Consider the following 26,016-nt stretch of genomic DNA (forward strand, 5'->3'; position numbering starts at 1 on the left):
GGCGGTGGATGGGAGATCCCCTGAGGTGATGAGGTGATGGATGATCTGGGAGATGATGGTTTGGTGATGGGAGGTGGGGTCATGGTCAAGGGGGCAGTAGGAGGAGGTGTCCACGAGCTGGCATTTAGTAAAGGGTGCATTCAAAGCTTACACAGAGGTGTGAGCTTTTTCGCTTCCTATTTCGGTAATGCATGTTCCCCTTCGTTAGCTCAACATCTCGTGATAACGCCCCACTGTGCATATGAAATTTACATTTATAATTCAGACCGTTACTTAGAGTTAAACAGTAGTGTTAACTCACAGTGAAGCAGTGGGTGTATTTCCAGAATTCTGCTGTTGCAATGATGTCGCTGACATTTTTTGGAAATGTGTTTCAAGTAGCTAATTATTTGCCTTCCTTATCAGGATCTGTTTAATTTACAATCAAGGTTGAGAGATTACATCGTCTTCCTCTACACCCCGCCCCCCGCCCCACCCACCCTGCATCACTGTTACCGAATGTGATAATAACTTGCCTTTTCTGAGGGCCTGACCACGCTCAGTTTTCTAAGACTCTGTTTATTGTTGTGGAATACATTCCTTGGAACTGCCAGACCTTAGCAATTATTTGGATATTAGAAAGGTCACATAAAAGTGTTTCTCTCTCAGTTGCTGGTATTACTGAGTTTTTGGTTATTTATTCTGGAAACAGATTTCCACGATGGCAGACTGTGGTTTTCTTAATGACAGGAGAAATTTGATATCAGTGATGATATCTGTCCCACAAATTAACTCTCGAGGGAGAGTCAGCTGCAACAGAATAATCGAGGTTCAAATACATTCTGCCAGCCAGACCTGAAAATTAAAGCCACAAATATCAATCATTTTCTCAACCCAAAATCTATAATCTCATGTTAACGAGATTTATTCCTGGGTTCTTTTGTAATGTAAAGGATATCTGTGCTGAGAAAGAGGAATGTTTTTTTACAACTTTGGGAACTCAGTGATAGCACGGGGCAATCCTGGATCAGTTCCAACATAACACTCATTTAGAAATCACTTAAAAGACACCAGAAAGGAGGGTCACCCAGTACAATTTGACCAGGGATCACATGAGGCAATATTACATTGGGCATCTGAACCCAAACAATTTAAGACCTGTAAAGCCAGCAAAGACAGAGAGAGAGAGAGACAAAGACAGAAAGAGATTGAGCGATCCCGATAGAAATAGAGTGCTTCATTCCACTGACCTGGATTAAGTTTATATCATGGCTGCAGAGTAGGTGGCTTAAGCCCAAGGCTCATCTGCTGTCATCTGCTTTCCTTGCCTCTCTTTCTCTTGATCTTCATTTTCTATTATTTTGGGTCTGGAGAATGCAAGCTGAAGGAGGGGGCCCCCTGGGTGAGGCAGTACTGCCGAGATGAGCCAGATGCAGCTCAGCCCGGGGTCACCCAATGAGTGAGGAGCAGGTCCCGGGCTGATTCCTTCGGTCCAGACTTGCAGGCTGGGCCAAGGCTCCAGGTCCATGGCTGGGCCCATGTGCCTGAAGGAGGAGAGATGGTAATCTCAGCACGGAGTGATGGTCTCCCAGTGTGGTAATCTTGTTCTGCTGTGGAGACATCTTCCCTGTGTTGAGTTCTTACCCAGGAATGGCGGTCTAGACTCGATGTGGCGGTCTTCTTCAGCAGAGGCTTCAGGCCCAGTATTCCAGTGGTCTGGAATGGTGGTCTCATGCCTGGGTGGCAGTCTCATCCTGGCTGCATCTTCAGGATATTCCATCCTTGCCTGTGCCCAGGAGTAATTAACTGAACTATGATGAACTTTGACTTAATTTTACTTTTTGTATTATTATGTAAGACTTCTGTCATTGATGAAGGCACCGTGGAGGGGGTAACTTATTAAGATTGGCACTGTATCTTTCACGTAAAAGCACACGTTACAATAAATTTCTATCCCAGTCTGCATCAAAGAGGTGAAGGTTAAGTGCCTTTCATGAATCTGAGACACACACTTTGTTCACATTAAGATTTCTTTTACATAGATTATTATTTTGCCTATTAAAACTATTCTGAAAAATTGAGATTTTCTTCTTACCTTTACTACAAATAAATAAGAATTTCCACACCACAACTGTAAAGGAACAATGTTCTGTTGGTTGCAATTGTGAGGATAGTCTTGTTTATCGAACATTATATGCAAATAATGTGATTACTTTGCCGCTGTATTATTACAACAGCAATGTATGTCAGATATTTCCATGAAGACAGCACACCTTTGAGAACAAATAACCTACTTAAGAGCTTGACAGCATGTAAAGAGCAGCCTGGAAAGGAAATTGTTCAGATTAAATTAAGGCTCTTCTGGTTTGTAAAGTAGTTTAAATTGTGAAAAAATTACAGTTTAAGAAAACACTTAATGCCACAGCCAACAAAAGCAACCTTACAGCTAATGATTTAAAGATGTGTGATTCCTTTCTGACAGTTTCCATGAACATGTCACAAGAACAATACAAATGAACTGAACATACATTCATTAAATTTCTGCCTTGAGTTGGTTTTGTCTTGAAAACGAGTGAACTGTCATTTTGATCATCAAGCAAATGCCATAACTTTCTGGCTGGAGATGCTGTTGTACATTATTAAACCTAAAGTGTCGACAGGTAACCTGGCTAGTACGGATCAAGAGACTGGCCTTTCCCCATAAAAAGAAGCACACTTTCAACTGAATGTCAGATCCCAGAGCTTTCGCAGGCAGACTCATTCAATCTGGGAGTAGGTGCAAAGGCATCCACCTTCCCCATCCACTGAGCACTCATCTCCATTTCCTGAGGGGCAGTAATTCTGGCTGATCAGGGTTAAGGTTGAAAAACATACTTAAAGTATCAACCTGCCTTAATATACTTGTTTACTGGCTATCCAATTTTTGACCCAAGTCAAATGACTGGGTCGCAGGAGGGAATCTGATTTTCTAAAAACATTATTAAGACCACCATCCAACCACAATACTAAACCTTGTGTTTTTTTAAGAATAAAATTCAATCCAAAGTATTTATCCATTTTGGATGGTGTTTTACACTTAAAAAAAACCCCATACTTAGTACTTTCTGTCAGTATAGATTTGAGTCTCAAACCCTCTAGCCCAAGCAATCACTTTTTGGGTCCTGAGTACATATTCTTCTCATTTTCTTTAGTAAATGAGAACTGTACAAAGTGCTGTGGGTAAGCCATTTAAACAATATGAATTCGAAAATTTTAAAATAATCTCTTTACTGCTTTGAATCAGCTTCATCTGGTTTAAATGACGGATTTACCAAGGAAACCTATTCTGGATTGGTGTGGGGCTGGCTCTATTACTTGTCACTTCTCAAGTTTTCCTCACAAGAAAATTGGATGGCAAAGTACAAGAACTGCATTTTGAAAATTGTGCAGCGATCGGTTATTGGTCAGTGAAATTTTTCTTGAAATGCTTTGCCTAACTCAGTCTGTCTTTGTCATAAGGAAGCCCAATCGATTGGGAAGTTAGCATTCACGTATGCGTAATCTGCACATGCTCAGTTCTGATTCCACAGAAGCCCCCTGTGGGGAAATTAAGGCCTACACCAAAACATTTTTCTTAATTAGCTGCAGTTGGACTTGAAATGACTCGTTGATCCTGAATGTTAATGTCTTTTTGCAACTTCCAATTCATACTCTCTCTTTCCTTAGGATTTTAAAGCTTTTGCACATATTAACTTTAATTGATAGTAACCAAGATTGTTTTCTCTATTAATACTGCAGTGGGGACATCTCCAAGTAATTGTTACTTGTAGCCACATTCTTGGAATAAGTGTATGTCTGAGAATTCAATGTCTTAGCATTAACTGTTGGCTTGGGTTTTTTTTTGTTCACCTTAATGGACCTTGATCTATCAATTGTAATCCACATGCACCTGCTCTTGGGTGATTTGGTTTTATGGATATTAGTAATACTCTGGTGTCTCACTGTTTGATGTGGAAAATGTCTCAGCAGATACTTGTCAAAAGTGGACATGGTATTTTCTGAAAGGGGTGACTGGAGAGGGATCAGGAGTCAAAAACCTGGCAAATGTTTCTTTTATAGAGTCAAAGAGGCATACAGTGTGGAAACAGACCCTTCGGTCCAACCAGTCCATGCTGACTATAATCCCAAACTAAACTAGTCTCACCTGCCTGTGCTTGGCCGATATCCCTTCAAACATTTCTTACTCTCATATGGAGCCAACGGTCTTTAAAATGTTGTAACTGTATCACATTCACCACTTCCTCTGGAAGTTCATTCCACATACAGATAATTCTGTGTAGAAAAGTTGTCCCTTATGTCTCTTTTTAATTCTTTCTGCTCTCACTTTAAAAATATGTCCCCTCGTGTTATAATTTCCCAACCCTAGGGAAAAGATACCTGCCAGTCACCTTATCTACACCCTCAATGATTTTATAAACCTTTATAAAGTCACCCCTCAACTTCTGTGCTCCAGAGAAAAACATTCAGTCTATTCAGCTTTTTCCTATAACTCAAACCCTCCATTCCCAGCAACATCCTGGTAAATCTTTTTGTGACCCTCTCCAGTTTAATAATATCCTTCCTTTAACAGAGTGACTGAAACTGGACACAGTACTCCAGAAGAGGCCTCACCAATGTCCTGTATGACCTCAACATGATGTCCCAACTCCTATACTCAAAGGTCTGAGCAATGAAGGCAAGCATGCTAAACACTTTCTTGATCACCCTGTCTACACTTCAAAGAATTATGTACCTGAGCCCCTCGGTCTCTCTCTTCTATAACACCACTCATGGCCAAACCTCTAATTGTATAAGTCCTGTCTTTGTTTGTTTTATCAAAATGCAATACTTTATGTTTATACAAATTAAACTTGATTTGTTACTCCCCAGCCCATTGACCTAATTAATCAAGATCTCTTTGTAATCTTAGATAACCTTTTTCACTGTTCATTATACCACCAATTTTGATGTCATCTACAAACTTATTAATCTTGCCTTCTGTATTCTCATCTACATGTCAAGATCATGGAGGCTAAATGGAGCACAATAATGCCTTTCTGTCAGAGATCAGCAAACTTTGCAGAGTCTGATCTCAAACACCCCGTTTAGATGTAAACTTACGCACTCTGAATCACAATGTTCTACATTCGAGACCCACTCACTGCAAAAATTAAGGCAGATTCTTCAGTGCAGTACTGAGATGCTGCCATTCATTTGAAATGTTATTGTGAGGCTGTATTCTCCTGTTTTGGTAGATATCAAAGAAACCCTAGGACTATTTTGAAGGAGGGCAAATTGTTGGCCTTGATATTCAATCCTCAATTAACATCAAAACAAAGTTCTGATTTTCAATTTTTGCGGAACTTTGGAAAGGAAAATTAGCTCATGTGTTGCCATATTACAATGGTGACTGCACTTCGAAAAAACCCTTCACTGTAAAGTACTACAAAATGTCCTGTGCTCATGAAAAGGATATTAAAATAAAAAATGTTCCTCCTTCTTTGTTTAAGTTCATTTTAGTAAATTGGAAATTGCAATCTATTCTAGCAATAGTTTCGCAAATCTTAAAGAAACAGTGTAAAGCTTTTAAAGGCCTTGTTGGAGTGACAAAGAATTGAAAACTGACTCCATTTTGTCTGTCAGTGAACCTGCGAGCCAGTGGATAAAGTACAGCAGATTCATCAAATGCAGCAAACACATTATGCGTATTTCCTTTAAGCCATGACACTGCTCTACTGCAAAACCTTTTATGAGCATGCTTCTGAACCTGACGGTGTGAAGTGAACATAATTAGGTGGAACAGTGTAAGATCAGAGCCCTAATACTGACCTGATTCTTCCCAAATTCAGAAGGATATACCTAAACAGATAGTGGAGGCTTCAGTCATGATCTTTCAGGTGTCATGGAGTCAGGGAAAGTCCCAGAGGACCGGAAAATCACTAATGTAATCCCCCTGTTTATGAAAGGAGCAAGGCAAAAGATGGGAAATTATAGACCAATTAACCTGACCTCAGTCATTGGTAAGATTTTGGAGTCCATTGTGAGGGACAGAGATTTCTGAATACTTGGAAGTGCATGGTAAAATAGGGCAAAGCCAGCATGATTTCATCAAGGGGAAGTCATGCCTGACAGATCTGTTAGAATTCTTTGAGGGGGTAACGAGCAGGTTAGACCAAGGAGAGCCAATGGATGTAATCTATCTGGACTTCCAGAAAGCCTTTGATGAGCTGCCACCCAGGAGACTGCTCCGGAAGATTAGGGCCCATGGTGTCAGAGGCAAGGAGTTAGAATGGATAGAAACTTGGCTGTCTGGCAGAAAGCAGAGAGTGAGGATAAAAGGGTCCTTCTCTAGATGGAAGCCGGTGACTAGTGACGTTTCACAAGGGTCAGTGTTGGGACCACAACTTTTCACTTTACACATTAATGATGTGGATGAAGGAACTGAGGGCATTCTGGCTACGTTTGCAGATGATACAAAGATAGGTAGAGGGGCAAGTAGTATTGAGGAGGTGGGGAGGCTGCAGAAAGATTTAAGAGAGGTTGGGAGAGTGGACAAAGAAGTGGCAGATGAAATTACAACGTGAGAAAGTGTGAGGTTATGCACTTTTGTAGGAGGAATAGAGGCATGCACTATTTTCTAAATCGGGAGAAAATTCAGAAATCGGAAATGCAAAGGGACTTCGGTGTCCTAGTCCAGGTTTCTCTTAAAGGTAAACTTGTAAGTTGGGTCAATACTAAGGAAGACAATAACAATGTTGTCATTCATCTTGAAAAAACTAGAATATAAGAGCAGGGATGTATTTCTGAAGCTTTATAAGGCTCTGGTCAGAACACATTTTGAGTATTGTGAGGAATTTGGGGCCCAATATCTCAGGATAGGTGTATTAGCCCTGGAGCAGTCCAGAGAAGGTGCACGAGAATGATCCCTGCAATGACAGGCTTAACATATGAAGAATGTTTGAGGACTCTAGGACTATACTCGCTAGAGTACAGAAGGAGCTCAGAAATAGAAAGGGTGCAGTAACAATGTTGGGATGTACTACAGGAGTCTCAATAGCGAGCGCAAGATAAAGATACAAATATGTAGACAGATTATAGAAAGCTGTAGGAGTAACAGGGTGGTGGTGATGGGAGATTTCAATTTTCTCAACATTGACTGGAATACACTTAATGTTAGAGGTTTAGATGAAACAGAATTTGTAAGGAGCATCCAGGAGGATTTTATAGAGCAAAGTGGAAATAGTTCAACTCGGAAAGGAGCCATACTGGACCTAGCATTGGGGAATGAGCCCGGCCTGGTGGTTAAAGTTTCAGTAGGGGATCATTTTGGGAAGAGTGATCACAATTCTGTAAGTTTTAGAATACTCATGGACAAAGGCAAGAGTGGTCCTAAAGGAAGAGTGTTAAATTGGGGGAAGGCCAACCATAGCAAAATTCAGTTGGAGCTGGGGAATGTGGATTAGGAGCAACTATTTGAGAGTAAATCCACATTTGATATTTGGGAGGTTTTCAAAGCGGGGTTGATTAGAGTGCAGGTCAGACATGAAAATGAGGGATAGAAATGGCAAGATTAGGAAACTATGGATGACAGGTGAAATATTGAGATTAGCTAAGAGGAAAAAGGAAGTATACATAAGGTCTAGGTGACTGGAAACAGATGAAGCTTTGGAAGAATATCAGGAAAGTAGGACCGATCTGAAACAAGAAATCAAGAGGGCTAAAAGGGGTTATGAAATATCTTTAGCAAACGGGGCTAAGGCAAATGCCAAAGCCTTTTATTTGTATCTAAGGAGCAAGAGGGTAACGAGAGAAAGAATTGACCCACTCAAGGACAAAGGAGGAAAGTTATGCTTGGAGTCAGAGAAAATGGGTGAGACTCTTAATAAATACTTTGCATCGGTGTTCACCGTGGAGAGGGACATGATGGATGTTGAGGTTAGGGATAGATGTTTGCTTACTCTAGGTCAAGGCATAAGGAAGAAGTAAGTGTTGGGTATTCTAAAAGGCATTAAGGTAGACAAGTCCCCAGGTCTGGATGGGATCTATCCCAGGTTACTGAGGGAAGTAAGAAAGAAAATAGTTGGGGCATTAACAGATATCTTTGCAGCATCCGTGAACACAGGTGAGGTCCAGAGGACTGGAGGATTGTTAATGTTGTCCCCTTACTTAAGAGGGGTAGCAAGGATAATCCAGGTAATTATAGACCGGTGAGTCTAGCGGCAGTGGTAGGGAAGCTGCTGGAGAAGATATTGAGTGATAGGATCTATTTACATTTGGAAGACAATGGGCTTATCAGTGATAGGCAGCATGGTTTTGTTCAGGGAAGGTCACATGTTACCAACTTAATAGAATTCTTTGAAGAAGTGACAAATTTGATTGATGAGGAAAGAGATATAGTAGTCATATACATGGACTTCAGTAAGGCATTTGATAAGGTTCCCCATGGAGAAAGTGAAGTCGTAAGGGGTTCAGAGTCTATTAACTAGATGGATAGAGAACTGGCTGGGCAACAGAAGACAGCGAGTAGTAGTGGAAGGGAGTTTCTCAAAATGGAGAACTGTGACCAGTGTGTTCCACAGGGATCCGTGTTGGGATCACTGTTGTTTGTGATATACATAAATGATCTGGAGGAAGGTACAGGCGGTATGATTAGCAAGTTTGCAAATGACACTTAGATTAAAAATCACACAACGCCAGGTTATAGTCCAACAGGTTTAATTGGAAGCACACTAGCTTTCGGAGCGACGCTCCTTCATCAGGTGATAGTGGATCCCTCCACTACCACCTGATGAAGGAGCAGCGCTCCGAAAGCTGGTGCTTCCAATTAAACCTGTTGGACTATAACCTGGTGTTGTATGATTTTTAACTTTGTACACCCCAGTCCAACACCGGCATCTCCAAATCATGACACTAAGATTGGTGGAGTAGCTGATAGTGAAGGGAACTGCCAGACAATGCAGCAGAATGTAGATAAATTGGATAGTTGGGCAGAGAAATGGCAGATGGAGTTCAATCCATGCAAACGCGAGGTGATGCATTTTGGAGGATCCAGTTCCAGAGCAAACTGTACAGTAAATGGAAAAGCCCTGGGGAAAATTGATGTACAGAGAGATATGGGTGTTCAGGTCCATTGTATCCTGAAGGTGGCAACGCAGGTTGATAGAGTGGTCAAGAAGGCATACGGCATGCATTCCTTCATTAGATAGGGTATTGAGTACAAGAGTTGCTAGGTCATGTTACATTTGTATAGGAGTTTGGTTCAGCTACGTTTGGAATATTGTGTACAGTTCTGGTTGCCACATTACCAGAAGGATGTGGATGCATTGGAGAGGGTGCAGCAGAGGTTCACTAGAATGTTGCCTGGTACAGAGGGTGCAACGTATGAAGAGAGGTTGAGTGGATTAGGATTATGTTCATTAGAAAGACGAGGTTGGGGGGGACCTGATTGAGGTCTACAAATCATGCGAGGTATAGACAGGGTGAATAGCTAGAAGCTTTTTTCCCAGAATGGGGGATTCAATTACTAGAGGTCACAAGTTTAAGGTGAGAGGGGAAAGGTTTAAGGGCAATATGCGTGGAAAGTTGGAATGCATTGACAGTGGAGGTTGTAGAGGTGGGCACGATAAGAATCATTTAAGATGTATCCAGACAGATACTTGAATGGACAGGGAGCAGAGAGATACAGATCCTTGGAAAATAGGTGTCAGGTTTAGATAGAGGATCTGGATCAGTACAGGCTTGGAGGGCCGAAGGGCCTGTTCCTGTGCCATCATTTTCTTTGTTCTTTGTTCTCTAATGAGGGGGAATCTGATTGAAACTTTCAGAATACTGAATGGCCTGGACAAACTGGACTTTGGGAAGACGTTTCCTTTGGCAGGAGAGACGAGGACCCATGGGCATAGCCTTAGAGTAAAGGGAAGACCTTTTAGAATGGAGATGAGGAGAAACCCCCTAGCCAAAGAGTGGTGTATCTATGGAATTCATTGCCACAGAAGGCTTTGGAGGCCAAGTCATTGAGTATATTTAAAACAGAGATAGATAGGTTCTTGATTGCCAAGGGAAGCAAAGATTACGGGGAGAAAGCAGGAAAATGGGGCTGAAAATCCTATCAGCTATGACTGAATAGCAGAGCAGACTCAATGAGCTGAATGGAAGTGAGGACTGCAGATGCTAGAGATCAGAGTGGTGCTGGAGAAGCACAGCAGTCAGGCAGCATCCGAGGAGCAGGAAAAATTGACGTTTCAAGCAAAAGCCCTTCACCCTTCCCAATGAAGGCTTTTTGCCCAAAACGTGATTTTTCCTGCTCCCCGGATGCTGCCTGACCTACTGTGCTTCTCCAGCACCACTCTAATCTTGACTCAATGAGTTGAATAACCTAATTTCTGCACCTCTGTCTTATAGTCAAATTAAATTCTGGTTGGAAGGCCGAAGCTCCACCTTATAGACCTGGCATCAACTGAGGGATTACTTTACACCTCTAGGTGCCAGCCTACCTGACTGGTGAACCCTGTGTGGGCACTGTCACTTTGGGTTGTGAAGGAGGGTCTCTTGATCTACATTCATCTGTACACGACTGGGGGCTGGCTGGGCCTTGGGTCAAGGCATTGCTGCTATGAGCTTCCAAGTCCTCTATGACCTCCAAACCAGGACCTTCCACCGCACCCCACACCCCCATTCCAATTGCCCCCGGTCCACGTCCAGCATTTACTTTTTTCATGGGTGATCCTTCATCCTGGGAGTCGAGATGATTGTTGTGTAGTAACAGCCACAGCCTCCGCTTTGTCGTGACCCAGTTGTGAGGGTACTAGTCTCTGATTGCTGCTTAATTGCTAGAAATTCTGCGGGTCTTTCTTACAGTGTAAGGGTTTCCCTCCTGGAACATTTCTGAAAGATTCTGGTGCTTTTTTATTTTCTTTCAAATATTATAGAGAATAAAAGGGCTGTGGGATCTCCTCCTGCTCTGTACTAATCGGTGGTTTTAAATGTATTACAAAACAGGATCAAAGCAGGGGGACTCACTTAGAGGTTTGTGTTTTATTGAAACTAAACACCCACCAAGTTTTTAACCAGATCTGTCTCCTCAGGGGTTTCTGATAATTAAACATTTATGATTTTCTTTTTCATCTAAGATGTACTATTTTGGATCAACAGTCTTTGGATCAATTTGCCAGCTTGAAGTTTACATATTACAGCAGGAAGACTGGGGCATTTACTGACTTAAGTAAACCGCAGAAATCCACAGAAAAATACGAAAGGGCTAAAACAAGAACCTGTTTTGTTTTGGTCAGTCAGCTTGCAGCTGCCTTCAGTTGGCAGTTCTCATTCAGTTTTATGGAATATGCCAACTTAAAACAGCTGCGTGCTAACTTGAACAAGGACCCAGGAGTAAAATACATGTTAAAAAATGATATTCTAGCTGTATTTATTATATTTTAAAGCCAAATTGTCCCATGTTAGAAAAGCTTGTCTACATACACGCAAAGTTGATGGACAGTCATAGACCAGCTGACCCACCCAAAATGACGCCATGATGACTTGACCACCATCATTAAAAATGTGTTGGCTACAGTACCACCACCAGACCCCATTACCTAGCTCATTACCACTCACAAGAGTATAATCTCCTAGGGGAGCCAAAACATTGCTGTGGCTGGTGTGTGAGGCAGCAAGGTGGGGGGGGGAGGGTCGGTGGGGTGGATTGGGGGCCCTTCAGTTTGTTTTCTGGGAGTGTAAAGGTTAATGCTGAGGTGTGCTTTCAGCATTGCCCCGTCTGATTATGGACTTGGTGAGAGAAATGCATTGGATCATAAAGGAGCTCAACCTATCATCAAGGTCGCCCTCATAGCTTTTAATAACATTGTCTATCATGCCAATGTAACTTGTACGTATTTGCTGTTAACGACATCCAAGAAGCTTGACAGCATCTTTGACAAAGCAACCCGCTTGATTGGGGTTGCATCCACAAACATCCACTCCCTCCGCCACCGATGCTCAGCAGCAGCAGTGTGTACTACCTACAAGATTTACTGCAGAAATTCACCAAAGATCCTCAGACATCGCCTTCCAAACACATGACCACTTTCATCTAGAAGGACAAGAGCAATAGACATATGAGAAAACCACCACCTGCAAGTTCCCCTCCAAACCATTCACCATCCTGACATGGAAATATATCGCCACCGTTCCTTCACTGTCGCTGGACCAAAATCCTGGAATTCCCTCACTAATGGCATTGTGAGTCAGCCCACAGCAGGTGGACTGCAGCGGTTCAAGAAGGCAGCTCACCATCATTTTCTTAAGGGCAACTAAGGACGGGCAATAAATGCTGGCACAGCCAGTGACACCCACATCCCACAGATGAGAAAAAAGAGAGCCTCTTCTCATTAGACTGCCAAGTAGTTTTGCTTCACCATGCTAGATGAAGCAGATTCAATGAGAAAAGAAGATTGTGGTAGCTAATCTACCAGATGTACCCAGCATGGTGAACCGTGGTGAGGATTCAACATCCAATACAACCAAGGGAGCAATGAGAAAAAGCACAATAGGATATTTTCTGGCCTTCTCAGGTGGTCAAAACTAGTCCGAGGCCATAAAGTTTCAAAAAGAATAACTTAATCTATTAGCATTCCTGTGAATATCCAAATGGGAATTTTCCCTTTGGGCAATTTAGGTGCTTTGCTGCAGCTGGACACAGGACAATCACTGTGTTCATTGTTCAGACCTGATCAAAAGCAAACATTCCCTTCAAATATCCACCTAACAAGTAGTTTCTAAGCGGGATGGCTGCAAATTTGGAAACTTTTCTTTGTGTAATGACAACCCATCCTTCGTATTTGCTGATGATGTGACAAAGTGCATGGAATGTTAAAATGTGTCCTGCCTTATTTTTAAAAAAATACATTTAGGTTGAATGCTCCTAGAATCCCTGTCAGTTATCTTGTTAGATAATTATGCAGGAATACTGATGTCTAAGCTATTGAAAATTACTGAAGTATTTTTGTGAAAGTACTGAAAAGTGAAGCAATACTAATGGAAACTGTCTTGGAAAAGAAACTGAACAAAGAAGTGTTGGACATGTGATTGGACTGGAATGGCAACACAAAAAAGAGTCTGTGTTCATTAGTTACTATTATGGCTGGATTAATCACAGTTAACTTCCATTTTCACTAGTAAACAGTGAAGTTTGAAAGACATACTCTCAGTGCAACAAGCAAAAAGTTCAACATAACATCAAAGAATAATTACATCCAGTGCTCTCATCTTCTACTCAATTTCCACCAGCCACAAGCAGTGACGTCTATTTGGGAATATTAATGCCACCTTTATAATACTGCAGGCTAGTGCTACTACTGCCAATTTGATTCCTCTTACATATTCTAACGGGATATAAGAGGAAGCATTGCTCGTCTCAAATGTTGAGATGCTTGCAAAAGCCTTTTGAGTAATAATGGAATGAAACACTAAAATGTTTTGTTACAATGAACTGACCTGAAGTTGGGAAGTGTCTTCATCCCTTCGCAGGTGAAGCATGTAGCCTCGCTGGCAGAACACGGTGCATTGGTCCCCATTGTAGCGCCCAGTGCCAGTGCAGTTCACCACCGCATTTTGCAGGTTGAGTTCCTGACAGTCAGTAGCTTCACAAGAATAGTGGACACAACTGAGGCAGGGAGGAAATAAATTGTGCAAATGTTAGAGTTGCAATTTTCATGTGGTAAAATGGTCTTGCTTTTTCCTTTAGTTTACAAAAAAATACCGTTATGATCCATTTGGGAAAGTGTGCTGATCCTCAGACCCCACTACTTCCAGGGTGGTCATGAAAGTTAATGCTTTGATCAAAATGTGCAGTCACTGATTTACCGGTCTGTTGGAATCATTGAGTATGGGAGTTGGGACATCATGTTGCAGCTGCACAGGACATTGGTGAGGCCACTTTTAGTGTACTGTATACATTTCTGGTGTCCCTGCTATAAGAAGGATGTTATTAAATTGGAAAAGATGCAAAAATGAGTTACAAGGATGTTACTGAGACTGGAGATTTTCAGTTATAAGGAAAGGCTGGGACTATTTTTTTCCATGGAGCATAGGAGGGTGAGGAATGACCTTATAGAAGTTTATAAAATCATGTGTGGCATGGATAGGGTGAATAGCCAAGGTCTTTGCCTCAGGGTAGGAGAGTCCAAAACTAGCAGATATAGGATGAGAGTGGAAAGATTTAAAAGGGACCTGAGGGATAACTTTTACACAGATAGTGGTGCATATGTGTAATGAACTGTCAGATGAAGTGGTAAATGCAGATACAGTTACAATTACAACATTTAAAAAAAACATTTGGACAGGTAAATGAAGAGGAAAGGTTTAGTGGGATATGGACTAAAAGCATGCAAATGGGACAAGTTTAGTTTGGGAAACCTGGTCAGCATGAATGAGTTGGACTGAAGGGTCTGTTTCTGTGCTATATGACTGTATTACTCTACACATTAACCAAAGACATTGACTAGAACTATTAATGAGAAATATTGCTTTTGAGAAATAAATAAATTCTAATCACAAATAAACAGCCATGAACTGTCAACATACAGTGCTGCCAGTTAAAATCCTCACCACCTTTTAAAAACTGCATTCATAAACAAATAGACAGACACAGGCAAACAAAAAAAAATGTTTTTATGGATGGAGAGCAAAAAAACCACGGAACTACAATTCAATAGCAGCAGTTCACTCAGATAAGCATTATGCTGGCCAGTACTTTCTGCTCTTTCATCTCCCTTCGTTAGGGTCTTTTCATCTCTTTATACAGGGCAATTGATACACTGGATATGAAACATTTTAATTACTGGTTGAATACAACAGTTGACAGCAACTAGTAGGAGAAAATATGTGGTTTGCTTCAGGTAATCTTACTTCAAAGAGAGAGAGAGACATAATATTTGCCCTTTCAGGATTTTGAAGTTTTTTCACTGCATTGTTCATACACTTAGGCTGATCAGCTACACAGGAATCAAGAGTTGCCATCAATGATGTGGTTTAGCTTCCACGACTAGTCATAATTGCCCTAACTAATCAGTTACATGTTGCCATAAGACCATAAGACCATAAAACGTAGAAGCGGAAATTAAGCCATTCCACCCATTGAGTCTGCTCTGCCATTCAACCATGGCTGATAAGTTTTCCCACCCCCTTCTCCCACTTTCTCCCAGCCAAATCCCACTTTGCTCATAACACACTGGTGTCATGATTCCTACAAGGGCGGCACGGTGGCTCAGTGGTTGGCACTGCTGCCTCACAGTGCCAGGGACCCAAGTTCGATTCCAGCCTTGGGTGATTGTCTGTGTGGAGTTTGCACATTCTCCCCGTGTCTGCGTGGATTTCCTCCGGGTGCTCCGGTTTCCTCCCACAGTCGAAAGATGTGCCCGTAGTGTTAGGGGCATTAGCCAGGGGTGAATGTAGGGGAATGGGTCTGGGTGGGTTGCTCTTCGGAAGGTCAGTGTGGACTCGTTGGGCCAAAGGGCGTGTTTCCACACTGTAGGGAATCTAATCAAATAGCTTCCTTACTTTGTAAACAAAGCAACACATGCAATGAGTTTCAAAAACTTGTATTTTGAAGTGTTAAAATTCCTTCCACAGTCCTTCAGTTTCAAACCAGACCTTTTAGATCATCTATTCTGCAGTCAGAAATGCAGAAAATAAAATGATATGGTGCTTACAACGCTTAGATTTGGCACCTTGCTGATGAACAGGTACACATGCCCAGAAACACAGTGCTTGGATCTCCTTAGTCTTCATTGACTTGCCTGTGTCAGTCATAGAACACTTTAAGGAGCCTCAGCTCTTTCAAGCCAAAATTGTAAGACTGACCTTGATAGTCAAAAAGCTTTCAAATAATTTAAATAAAAACATCTTTTTGTTATCGTAAAACACGGGATAAAACAAGATATCTGTTACATGCTGCACCGGGGTGGATGTCAAGGGTCCGAATTTCAATTATTGAGGATAGCAGCTGCCAGCTGTGGTGTTAGATATTTCACAGCCCAAGTTGATAACAAAAACAAGAAGCACCAATGTTGTTAAGTCGTATTAAGTCACATACTCCAGCGACCAGCTGAGATTTTCTTTCCATTTGACCCAGTCATTGATTTTTAACAACTTTGCTATTATACTATTTATAGACACAGAAGATTTCTGTTCAAAATCTTACAACACTGAGGTTCAAAATCGATTGTTAAAAGTAAAGGGCATGAGGTAATTTTCCCAGTATTTGTTGGTGACAGCACAGTCTGGCTGTACATTGCACTTTTATAGATGAGAAGATGCAGTTATGTTATTTACTTAATAGCTGATTTCTATAAAGGATACCAACTATTCACTGACAAATTTGATTTGCCTCCCTAAAATAACCTTAATGAATCTAGTCTCCTCAACAAACTCAGCTAAGTCTGATCTAGTTGTGGCTTTGCATGATCAGGACTGCCTCCTCAATCACCAATTCCTCACAGACTCCTTGCTAAACTCTGATCATCCCCTTACTCACCTTGCCCAACTCTGAAAATTGTAGCGACATGTGCACAACCTTGTGGTTATTATAGTATGTGCTGATTTCCTCACAACTACATCATCCAAAATGGAATTGTTAGGTTCCAGGAGTAAAAATTCCATGTTTGTGTGTTCAGAGGGATACATTGTTGCACATGTACCTGATGAACATATATGGTGCAGAATAGTGCATTTATGGGATGGATTTTAAACATTTACATAGTCAGTGGTGTTCAAAGCCAATTCATTGCCTTGGGTCCAATGGAAAGTGTCTGCAAGACAACCCAGTCCAACTATGATACTGCAGAAGAACTGCACCAGACTGCCATATGAAAGGCTGGGTTTCTTGGTCAGAAAATTATCATAGTGAAACATGGTAAGTTCCCAGATCCTACAGCCCTGGTGAGGAGATGTGTTTCGAGAAACTGTGATTTATGGCTCCATTTGAGTACAGCTCTTTACTGGAGTGAGAGGAAGGATTGGTGACTTGGTGCTAAGGTGCGAGACACAGATTGAAATTGTCAATAAATATTGGTATTAGTTTGACTTTCCTACTTGACAGGAAGCAAGTAACAGTGGGTCAGCCTGATTTGCTTTACCATTTCATCCTTAATTCTTCATCCCTGAGCAGGAACATTGAATCACTGTTGCTTCATTGTACTAAACAGATGCAAAATATATTAGGGTTTTAGCAGCTGGAATTCCAGTTGACTTTTTGTCCCTAACCTGGGGTGTTATTTGTACTCCCAAGTGACTCAGAGGCATCTGGGATCAAGTATGTTTCCATAAAAGGAGATGTTTTTAATTGTTCTCTGTGACTCTCATTTTTTACAATACATTACTTTAATGTGATTGCAATGATCCCATTTTAAAACGTCAAGTAATCATAGTACATTCATTCACTAGCTCTAGATATTTAAATATTACTAAGTACCGATAGTTATGTTTCTTATGAAGAGTGCAATAAATGATTATTTCCGATAACACATCTTGTAGGATTTATCGATTTTTTTCATTCTTGCCAACATAAACTCACCAAATATTCCAACAGGTTTCCATTCCAACAAAATGTCTGAAACTAATCCCATCAGATCCCAAAGGGTTTTGCAATCAATTGCCTTATGAGTTTGTCTCATTAATGGCTTTCTATTTTCTTCACTTTTTGTTTATTTTCATTTTAACTTTTCTAACCATGGCATGAGTAAAATAGATGTTTAATTAACAGTCCTCTGGGCTTCATTGAGCTCTCTCTACATTTGACCCAGTCACCAATCCTGAACAGATTTATTGTGCTCTCTAGGTGTTCAGAATTTTTGTTTGATCCAAAGTTCTGATGCGAATGAATATCCACCAGATATACCATGCATCCCGGTCAGTGAGAATATTTGCTCGAAAGCTGGAGGATCAACAAATGCAGTCAGAGCAATGAACAGAAACAAAAAGCAGCTGCTCCCTCTGATATTTTGCTATTTATTTCCAGCCAATATAAATATTGCATTGTGAATTAATAAGTTGAAATTTCAGGTTTTTTGTCAATTGTACTGGGTAATGCAATAGGCCAAACCATCAGCGACTTTGAATAAACTACATGGAACCACAGAAGAGAACTACCACAACAGCTGGTCTTCGGCACACTGCTCAGCCTGCTGGAACAGCCAGCCTGTGGGCGTCACGGTGGTGCAGTGGTTAGCACTGTTGCCTCACAGCGCCAGAGACCCGAGTTCAAATCCCGCCTCAGGCAACTGACTGTGTGGAGTTTGCACATTCTCCCCGTGTCTGTGTGGGTTTCCTCCGGGTGCTCCGGTTTCCTCCCAAAGTCCAAAAATGTGCAGGTCAGGTGAATTGGCCATGCTAAATTGCCCCTAGTGTTAGGTGAAGGGGTAAATGTAGGGGAATGGGTCTGGGTGGGCTGCGCTTCGGCGGGTTGGTGTGGACTTGTTGGGCCGAAGGGCCTGTTTCCACACTGTAAGTAATCTAATCTAAAAACAATTGCCTGGCCATTCATCCTCCCATTAGGTTATCGCTTGCTGACCACTCCTTCTGCAATTGTTCACACTCTTTTAATTTTAATGGTCCTTTGTTTAAAAGACTGTGCCTTACAAAATGCTTGTGCCATTAAACAAAACTGGTGTCTGATAGTTTGTGCTTTCTTATTCCCGATGTCTTTGCAACATATCAACCTTGTAGCATGAGAACTGAAAGAATATGACTCAAGAAATTGTCATTTGGCCAACCAGCTCAGCCATTTCAAGAACTTGACATAATCTTATTCCCGAACTGTTTGATGCAACCTTCTAATGTCCTGATGGCAAGATCTGTATGATCATATTTTGATTGTCAAAAGTAATTATACAAAATTATTTATCCATGCTTGCATTTGCACTATTCACCACTGAGTTTTTCCCCACAACTATCAATCCCTCCAGGACCCTGTTTTCAGATGGATCTTCTGTTTACTGTGGTACATTTCACCAACTTTACCTATTCCCTCCAATCTTACACCCAGGTTCCTAAATCTCCTCTTATTAAAACAAAACATTTCGCGGTAATGAAGTGTTTGGAATGTTCAACTTGAACTAACTGACGGAAAGAGTCCTTAGTTTTAAGGGCGTGCACCCATGTAAAGAGAAACAAAGATGTGGTAAATCAGCGAAGAGCAACTGAACAACGTGAAACTAGTCCCTTCAAAAAAAATCCTTGGAGAAAGGCTGAGAGACATTAAGGTGTTCCACAGATTTGAGGGCCAAGGAGGAATAAATTGAGATGGGAGAATCTCTATGTCAATATCAAGGGGATATGGGGAAAGGAGAGTGTATGATAGGCACTTCGGGGAAACAAAAGAAGAAAATTAAGAGGAGCATTGACCACAATTGCTGTCGAAGAAATGTATTTGTATGTATTGGCTGGCTTGCGCTCATCATGTGATTTCTACCTGTTTTGTAACTTGCTTTCACTTTAGCAATAGCCGTCATTAAAACACATTACTTGACACATGATATCAAAAGTGGACAGCTGAAATTGTGTGGATTTTCAAAGCCTGTAAGACAGCCTGTTTAGAAAAGCAACGAATAATTAAAACTCCGAAATGTTGTGTGAGTCAGAATGACTGGGATATGTCCATCTCTACCACGTTGGAGATGCGTGGGGAATATGTGACAGATTTGAAATTGATTCCAGATTCATTGAGGAAATAAAGCAATCGCTATAGAATTAAATAAAAAGACTGAGCAAATGAAAGCTTCAGTGCAGGGGATTGAGTGCTCCAGGCACTGCTGAGGTAGGGAGACTTCTAAAGAAAACAGTTGAAGATTTGAGATTGTCAATCACCAGCAAGAGCACATTAATGGGCGAACTGATGAGGCTTCGCATTGTGCTGAGACACATTCAAAGTTAAATGAGAACAATGTATTGGGGTAAAACGAAGAAATATTTGCAGAAGGGCCAGAAGGAACAGTCCTTGCAGGTTAGTGAATGAGAGGGTGTTCCCCCATTAATTTTTTTTATCCACAGTTTAAACAAAGGCCTCAACCACATGACCGGGATAGTTAGAAGTGACAGGTTGCCGTCCTGCTGTCACTGATGCCATGCAGAGAATGAGGGCTTCAATGCCTGGCTGAAGAACTGCTCCCATCCCTGCTCTGAATCCGGGATGCCATTACCTGGGATTGCTTCCCAACATTTTAGTGGATCTGGAAGCTGACTGGAAGTCAACCTCTGACAATAGACTTTAATGGCCCTTAACCAGTCTGCTTCCCATACCTTTCCCACTGGTTGAAAACCTCAGTCCCACTTCAGGAGACTGGCTTGGAGGCAGAATGTGACTGGGGGACTAGCCTGTCAGTTCGTGATGTGAAATTGCATAACTGACTGCCTCCCTGTCCTGCCCCACTGGGGGCTAAAGACCCTTATCTGCTGTGCAGCTAAGCTGGCAATATCACTCTTTTCTCTTCAGCCAGAAGTTTATGGGGTTGAGAAGTGCAACATACTGTGCAAAATAGGACAGACAGGCAACTGAGCAAACAAAAAAAGTGGTTCATGAATAATAGGTATGAACCACAAACTAAACCAAATGAAGGGTAAGGTAACTGATATACAAATGATTGCACAATGCACACAGCTTCAGAAAGGCATGACTGGAAGCATTAAAGCAGAATAAAAATGAATAAGGGCATTAGTGACGTGTGTTGAAGTATACAACCCTGGAAATCCAGGATTCAAGTATCTGTTTGGGATAAATAAACAGCATGAACATGCCCTTCCAGTCATATGGAGTACTGAGGAGGATTTGAATGTTAAAAATGCGACATATATGATATATATAGCATCATGGCACGATTACATGAAGATATCTGAATTCTGCAAACTTTCAGAATGTTTTGGGAGCATCAGATTCTCAAAACATTGCAATTATACTATTCACTGAAGGAAGATGCTCAAACGGGTTTGTGAATGGGAGAGGTGACAGTTTGTACAACTTTTATAGAGCAACTTTTGTTATCAACATGACTACATTTTAAATTCTCCCATCTTTTCCTTTATGACTTGGAGGTGCCTGTGTTAGACTGGGGTAGACAAAGTTGAATATGACGTAGAGCCAGGTTATAGTCCAACAGATTTACTTGGAAGCATTAGCTTTCAGAGCACCGCTCCTTCATCAGGTGGTTGTGGAGGTTAAGAACATGCTCACAGAATTTATAGCCAAAGGAGTTCAGTGTCATGGAGATGTGATACAGTAAACAATCTTAGATTAAAACTTTTATTTTTTATCATGGGATATGCTGGTTTCTGTTCTTTGATATGTAAATCCTAGAACTTCTTTTAAATTATATTCTCAAGTTAGCTCAGCTTTTTAAACAATAGGTGTGAGGTCTGTCAGTGTCCCAATGCTATTTCAGACTGATGAACCCTCTGCATAGATTTACATGGATTCATGCAGTTTTTGAGCAAAATAAAATGTAATTCTGCAAAAACAAATTCACCCCATAAACTTATACATGTGCGCATGTAGGAGCGACAGATTGAGTGTGCATGTGAGTGTGTGTGTGCAAGTGCACATGATAGAGTATGTGTGTATATATGAGTGTGTGCGTATGCTTGGTTAAGTGTGCCTGTGAGTGGGAAGGGGTATGTGTGTTAGTGTGAGTGCGGGGGCAGGTGTATGTATGTACATATGAGAGAGAGCTTGTGTATGAGGGAGGGTCTGCACGTGTGTGTGTGTGTGTGTGTGGTGTGTGTGTGTGTGAGACAGAGAGCGTGTGTCGGGCAGTGGAGTCACCTGTAGTGAGACATGAACCCAAGGTCCCGGTTGAGGTCATCCCCATGGGTACCAAACTTTGCAATCAGCTTCTGCTCAGCCACTTTGCATTGTTGCTTGTTCCGAAATCCGCCTTGGAGGATGGTCACCTAAAGGTCCGAAGCCGAATGTCTGGGACCGCTGAAGTGTTCCCCAACTAGGAGGGAACACTCCTGCCTGGTGATTGTTGTGCGGTGTCCATTCATCTGTTGTTGTGGCATCTGCTCGGTCTCGCCAATGTACCATGCCTCAGGGCATCCTTGCCTGCAGTGTATGACATAGGCCATGTTGGCCAAGTCACATGAGTACTTGCCGTGTACATGGTGGGAGGTGTCCCCATGTGTAATGGTGTTACCCGTGTCGATACTCTGACATGTCTTGTAGCGGCTGTTGTGGCAGGGTTGTATGCTGTTGTTGTCCTGAAGGCTGGGCAGTTTGCTACAAATCATGATCTGTTTAAGGTTTGGTGGTTGTTTAAAGGCGAGAGGAAGAGGCGTGGGGAAGATCTTGGCAAGGTGCTCATCCTCATCGATAATGTATTGCAGGCCGCGAAGAACATGGCATTGTCATTCGGCTCCAGGGAAGTACTAGATAACCTGAACTATCTTGTGAATGTAATTTAAAAGAAGCTCTGGGATTTACATATCAAAGAACAAAAACCAGCATATCCCTTGATAAAAGATGAAAGATTTAATCAAAGATTGTTTGCTGTATCGCATCTCCATGACACTGGACTCCTTTGGCTATAAATTCTGTGAGCATGATCTTAACCTCCACAGCCACCTGATGAAGGAGTGGCGCTTCAAAAGCTAATGCTTCCAAATGAACCTGTTGGACTATAACTTGATGTTGTGTGAAATTTAATCTTTTCCTTTATGGAAGGTTCTGACTGATGCTTAAGTTTTGTATCTGACCCAACTGGCTATACCTGATATGTGAGCTAAGACAACGAATTAGTATCGGGACGTTATTCAGTGATGAGAGATCTCACAACTGTACCCTAGGATAATGATCAACTCAACCTAAAAAAGGGTTTCTGTTTTTCTTTGTGTTAGGTTAGTCAGTTTGCAGATGATACCAAAATTGGAGGTGTAGTGGATAGTGAAAAAAGTTACCTCAAAGTACAACGGATCTTGCTCAGATAAGCTACTGGACCAAGGAATGGCAGTTGCAGCTTAGTTTAGGTAAATGTGAGGTGCTGCGTTTTGGAGATGCAAGTTAGGGCAGGACTTACACACTTAATGGTAAGATCCTGGGGAGTGTTGCTGAATAAATAAACTTTGGAGTGCAGTTCGTAGTTCCTTGAAAGTGGAGTCCCAGGTAGATAGGATAGTGAAGAAAGCATTTGGTATGCTTTCCTTTATTGTTGAGTGTATTGAGTATTGGAGTTGGGAGGTCATGTTGCAGCCACTTTTGGAATATTGCATGCAATTCTGGTCTCACTACTATAAAAAGGATGTTGTGAAACTTGAAAGAGTTCAGAAAAGATCTCCAAGGATGTTGCCAGGGTTGGAAGATTTGAGCTATAGGGAGAAGCTGAATAGGCTGGGGCTGTATTCCCTGGAGTGCCAAAGGTTGAAGAGTGACCTTATAGAGGTTTACAAAACCATGAGAAGCATAGGTAGGGAGAATAGCCAAAGTCCTTTCCCTGGAGTGGAGGAGTCCAAAACTACAGGGCATAGGTTTAAGGTAAGAGGAGAAAGATTTAAAAGGGACCAAAAGGGCAACTTTTCCATGTAGAAGGAGGTGCGTGTGTATGGAATGAGCTGTCAGAAGAACAGGTGGAGGTTGGTAACAAATACAACATTTAAAAGGCATTTGGATGGGTACATGATTAGGAAAGGTTTAGAGAGATATGAGCCAAGTGCTGGCAAATGGGACTCAATTCATTTGGGATATCTGATCAGTATGGACGAGTTGGACCGAAGGCTCTGTTTCCGTGCTGTACAACTCTGCCTCAATGACTTAATGGCCATGGAGGTGGAAAATGACAGGGTTTAAGGTGAGAGGGGAAAGATTTAAAAAGGACCTAAGGGGCACCTCTTCACACTGATAGTGGTGCATGTATGGAATGAGCTGCCAGAGAAAGTGGTGGAGGCTGGTACAATTACATCATTTAAAAGGCAACTGGATAGTTTTACAAATAGGAAGGGTTTAAAGAGATATGGGGCATATGCTGGCAAAAGGAACTAGATTAATTTAGGATATCTGATTGGCATGGACGAGTTCACCAAAGAGTCTGTTTCTATGCTGTACAACTCTGACTGTATGACGCGATAACTCTAAAGCCAACAAACATTTTGAAGTTTATTTACAGCACTAATCACAGTTGCACATACGTAGTCCAGGTTAAGCACTTACTTATGTTTTTGTACACTACCTAAACATGACAGACTGACTGTACTGACATGTTACACAGAAAACATGACTGAAGATGAAATGGGTATTTGTATACCTCAGCATCATGTATTGCGATATGATTTGATTAAAGGTACTGGACATAGTGTCTGGAATCTATGCCAGAAGTAACAACCTTGTTGGAGTGAATACTTAATTGCAATCCGTGAAATTCCTTTACTGTTCTAAGTTCTCATTTCCAAATCTTAATCTGGTGCATATTTTCATTACTATTAAACTAAATGAGTAGGTATCATAAATCAATCTCCAGATCTGGATACAACTGCAAAACAGGAGCATCTGAAGTCAAGAACTGAGAATCTTTCTGGTATGTAATCTTATGTTTGTCCAACTTTACTAACTTTTTGTTCCCCTGCAAAGTCCCTTCAAAGAATGCCCACTTTGAAGAAGTTCTCTGTCTCCTTCAGAAAAACACCACCCCTCCTCACCTCCATCCAGGGCCCCAAACAATCCTTCCAGGTGAGACAGACATTCACTTGCCTCTCTTCCAACTTAGTTTACGACATCAGGTGCTCCTGGTGTGGTCTTGTCTACATCGGGGAGACCAAATGTAAACTTAGGGAACAGTTCACTGAGCATCTCAGCCCATTTTAATTCCCTTTCCCACTCCCTTTCCAACATGACCATCCTTAGCCTCCTCCATTGCCACAACGAACCAAACCACAAATTGGAGGAACAATACCTCAACTTCGGCCTGGGCAGCCTACAGGCTGGCGGACCCAACACTGAGTTCTCCAATTTTAAATAACCTCCCTTCCCTTCCCCCGACTCCCTTCCCAGCCCTTCTCCCTACTTCCACTCCTCCCAGCCACCAACCAGATTCATTCCTCCCATTCACCAACCAGGCCATGCCTTCTTTCTGTCTTCACCTAGCCCTACTTCACCACCCTGCCCTCACCACCCCCTTTATATGCAGCTCACCTGACACCCACCCCCACTCCTGAAGAAGGGTTATGCCCGAAACGTCAACTTCTCCATCTCCTGATGCTGCCTGGCTTGCTGTGCTCTTACAGACTCCTGCTTGTCAATTTTAGCGATGGGCTGTTTTTCCTGAATTTTAATGCTCGAGATGTTTATATACATTCTTAATGGTTGAAGTAGTAAAGTGAATGGATGGTCCATTCTCCATTGGTGATCTGGCAATCTTCACCGTCTTCCATGCAACAATGTAACTAGACCATGAAAGTCTATAAATCCATTTTAGTGCACTGTCAGATGTGTTTACATTAAATTGACAGATGTAGTATCTTAAAGATGTATAAAATTTGAGATATCCAAGCTATAGAGTCATAGAATTTTAGAGATGTACAGCATGGAAACAGACCCTTCGGTCCAACCTGTCCACGCTGACCAGATATCCCAACCCAATCTAGTCCCACCTGCCAGCACCTGGCCCATATCCCTCCAAACCCTTCCTATTCATATACCCATCCAAATGTCTCTGAAATGTTGCAATTGTACCAGCCTCCACCACTTCCGCTGGCAGCTCATGCCATACACGTACAACGCTTTGCATGAAAAATTTGCCCCTTAGCTTTCTTTTATATCTTTCCCCACTAACCCTAAACCTATGCCCTCTAGTTCTGGACTCCCTGACCCCAGGGAAAAGACTTTGTCTATTTATCCTTTCCATGCCCCTCAATAAGGTCACCCCTCATCTTCCGACGCTCCAGGGAAAACAGCCCCAGTCTGTTCAGCCTCTCCCTGCAGCTCAGATCCTCCAACCCTGGCAACATCCTTCCAAATCTTTTCTGAACCCTTTCAAGTTTCACAACATC

General features: G+C 41.8%; 1 protein-coding gene across 3 annotated transcripts in view; it reads right to left on the reverse strand.

The window, feature by feature from the left end:
* Positions 1–26,016, reverse strand: part of LOC122564761 (pappalysin-1-like) — a 326,083-nt gene that overhangs the window by 126,446 nt on the left and 173,621 nt on the right. For all 3 annotated transcript variants that reach the window (XM_043719939.1, XM_043719938.1, XM_043719937.1), the window contains exon 14: positions 13,486–13,654. In XM_043719939.1, coding sequence (XP_043575874.1) covers positions 13,486–13,654 — 169 coding nt within the window. The remainder of the gene's footprint in view (positions 1–13,485; positions 13,655–26,016) is intronic.

The sequence above is a fragment of the Chiloscyllium plagiosum genome, chromosome 30 (genome assembly GCF_004010195.1).
Source record: "Chiloscyllium plagiosum isolate BGI_BamShark_2017 chromosome 30, ASM401019v2, whole genome shotgun sequence".
In the NCBI taxonomy this organism is placed as follows: Eukaryota; Metazoa; Chordata; class Chondrichthyes; order Orectolobiformes; family Hemiscylliidae; genus Chiloscyllium; species Chiloscyllium plagiosum.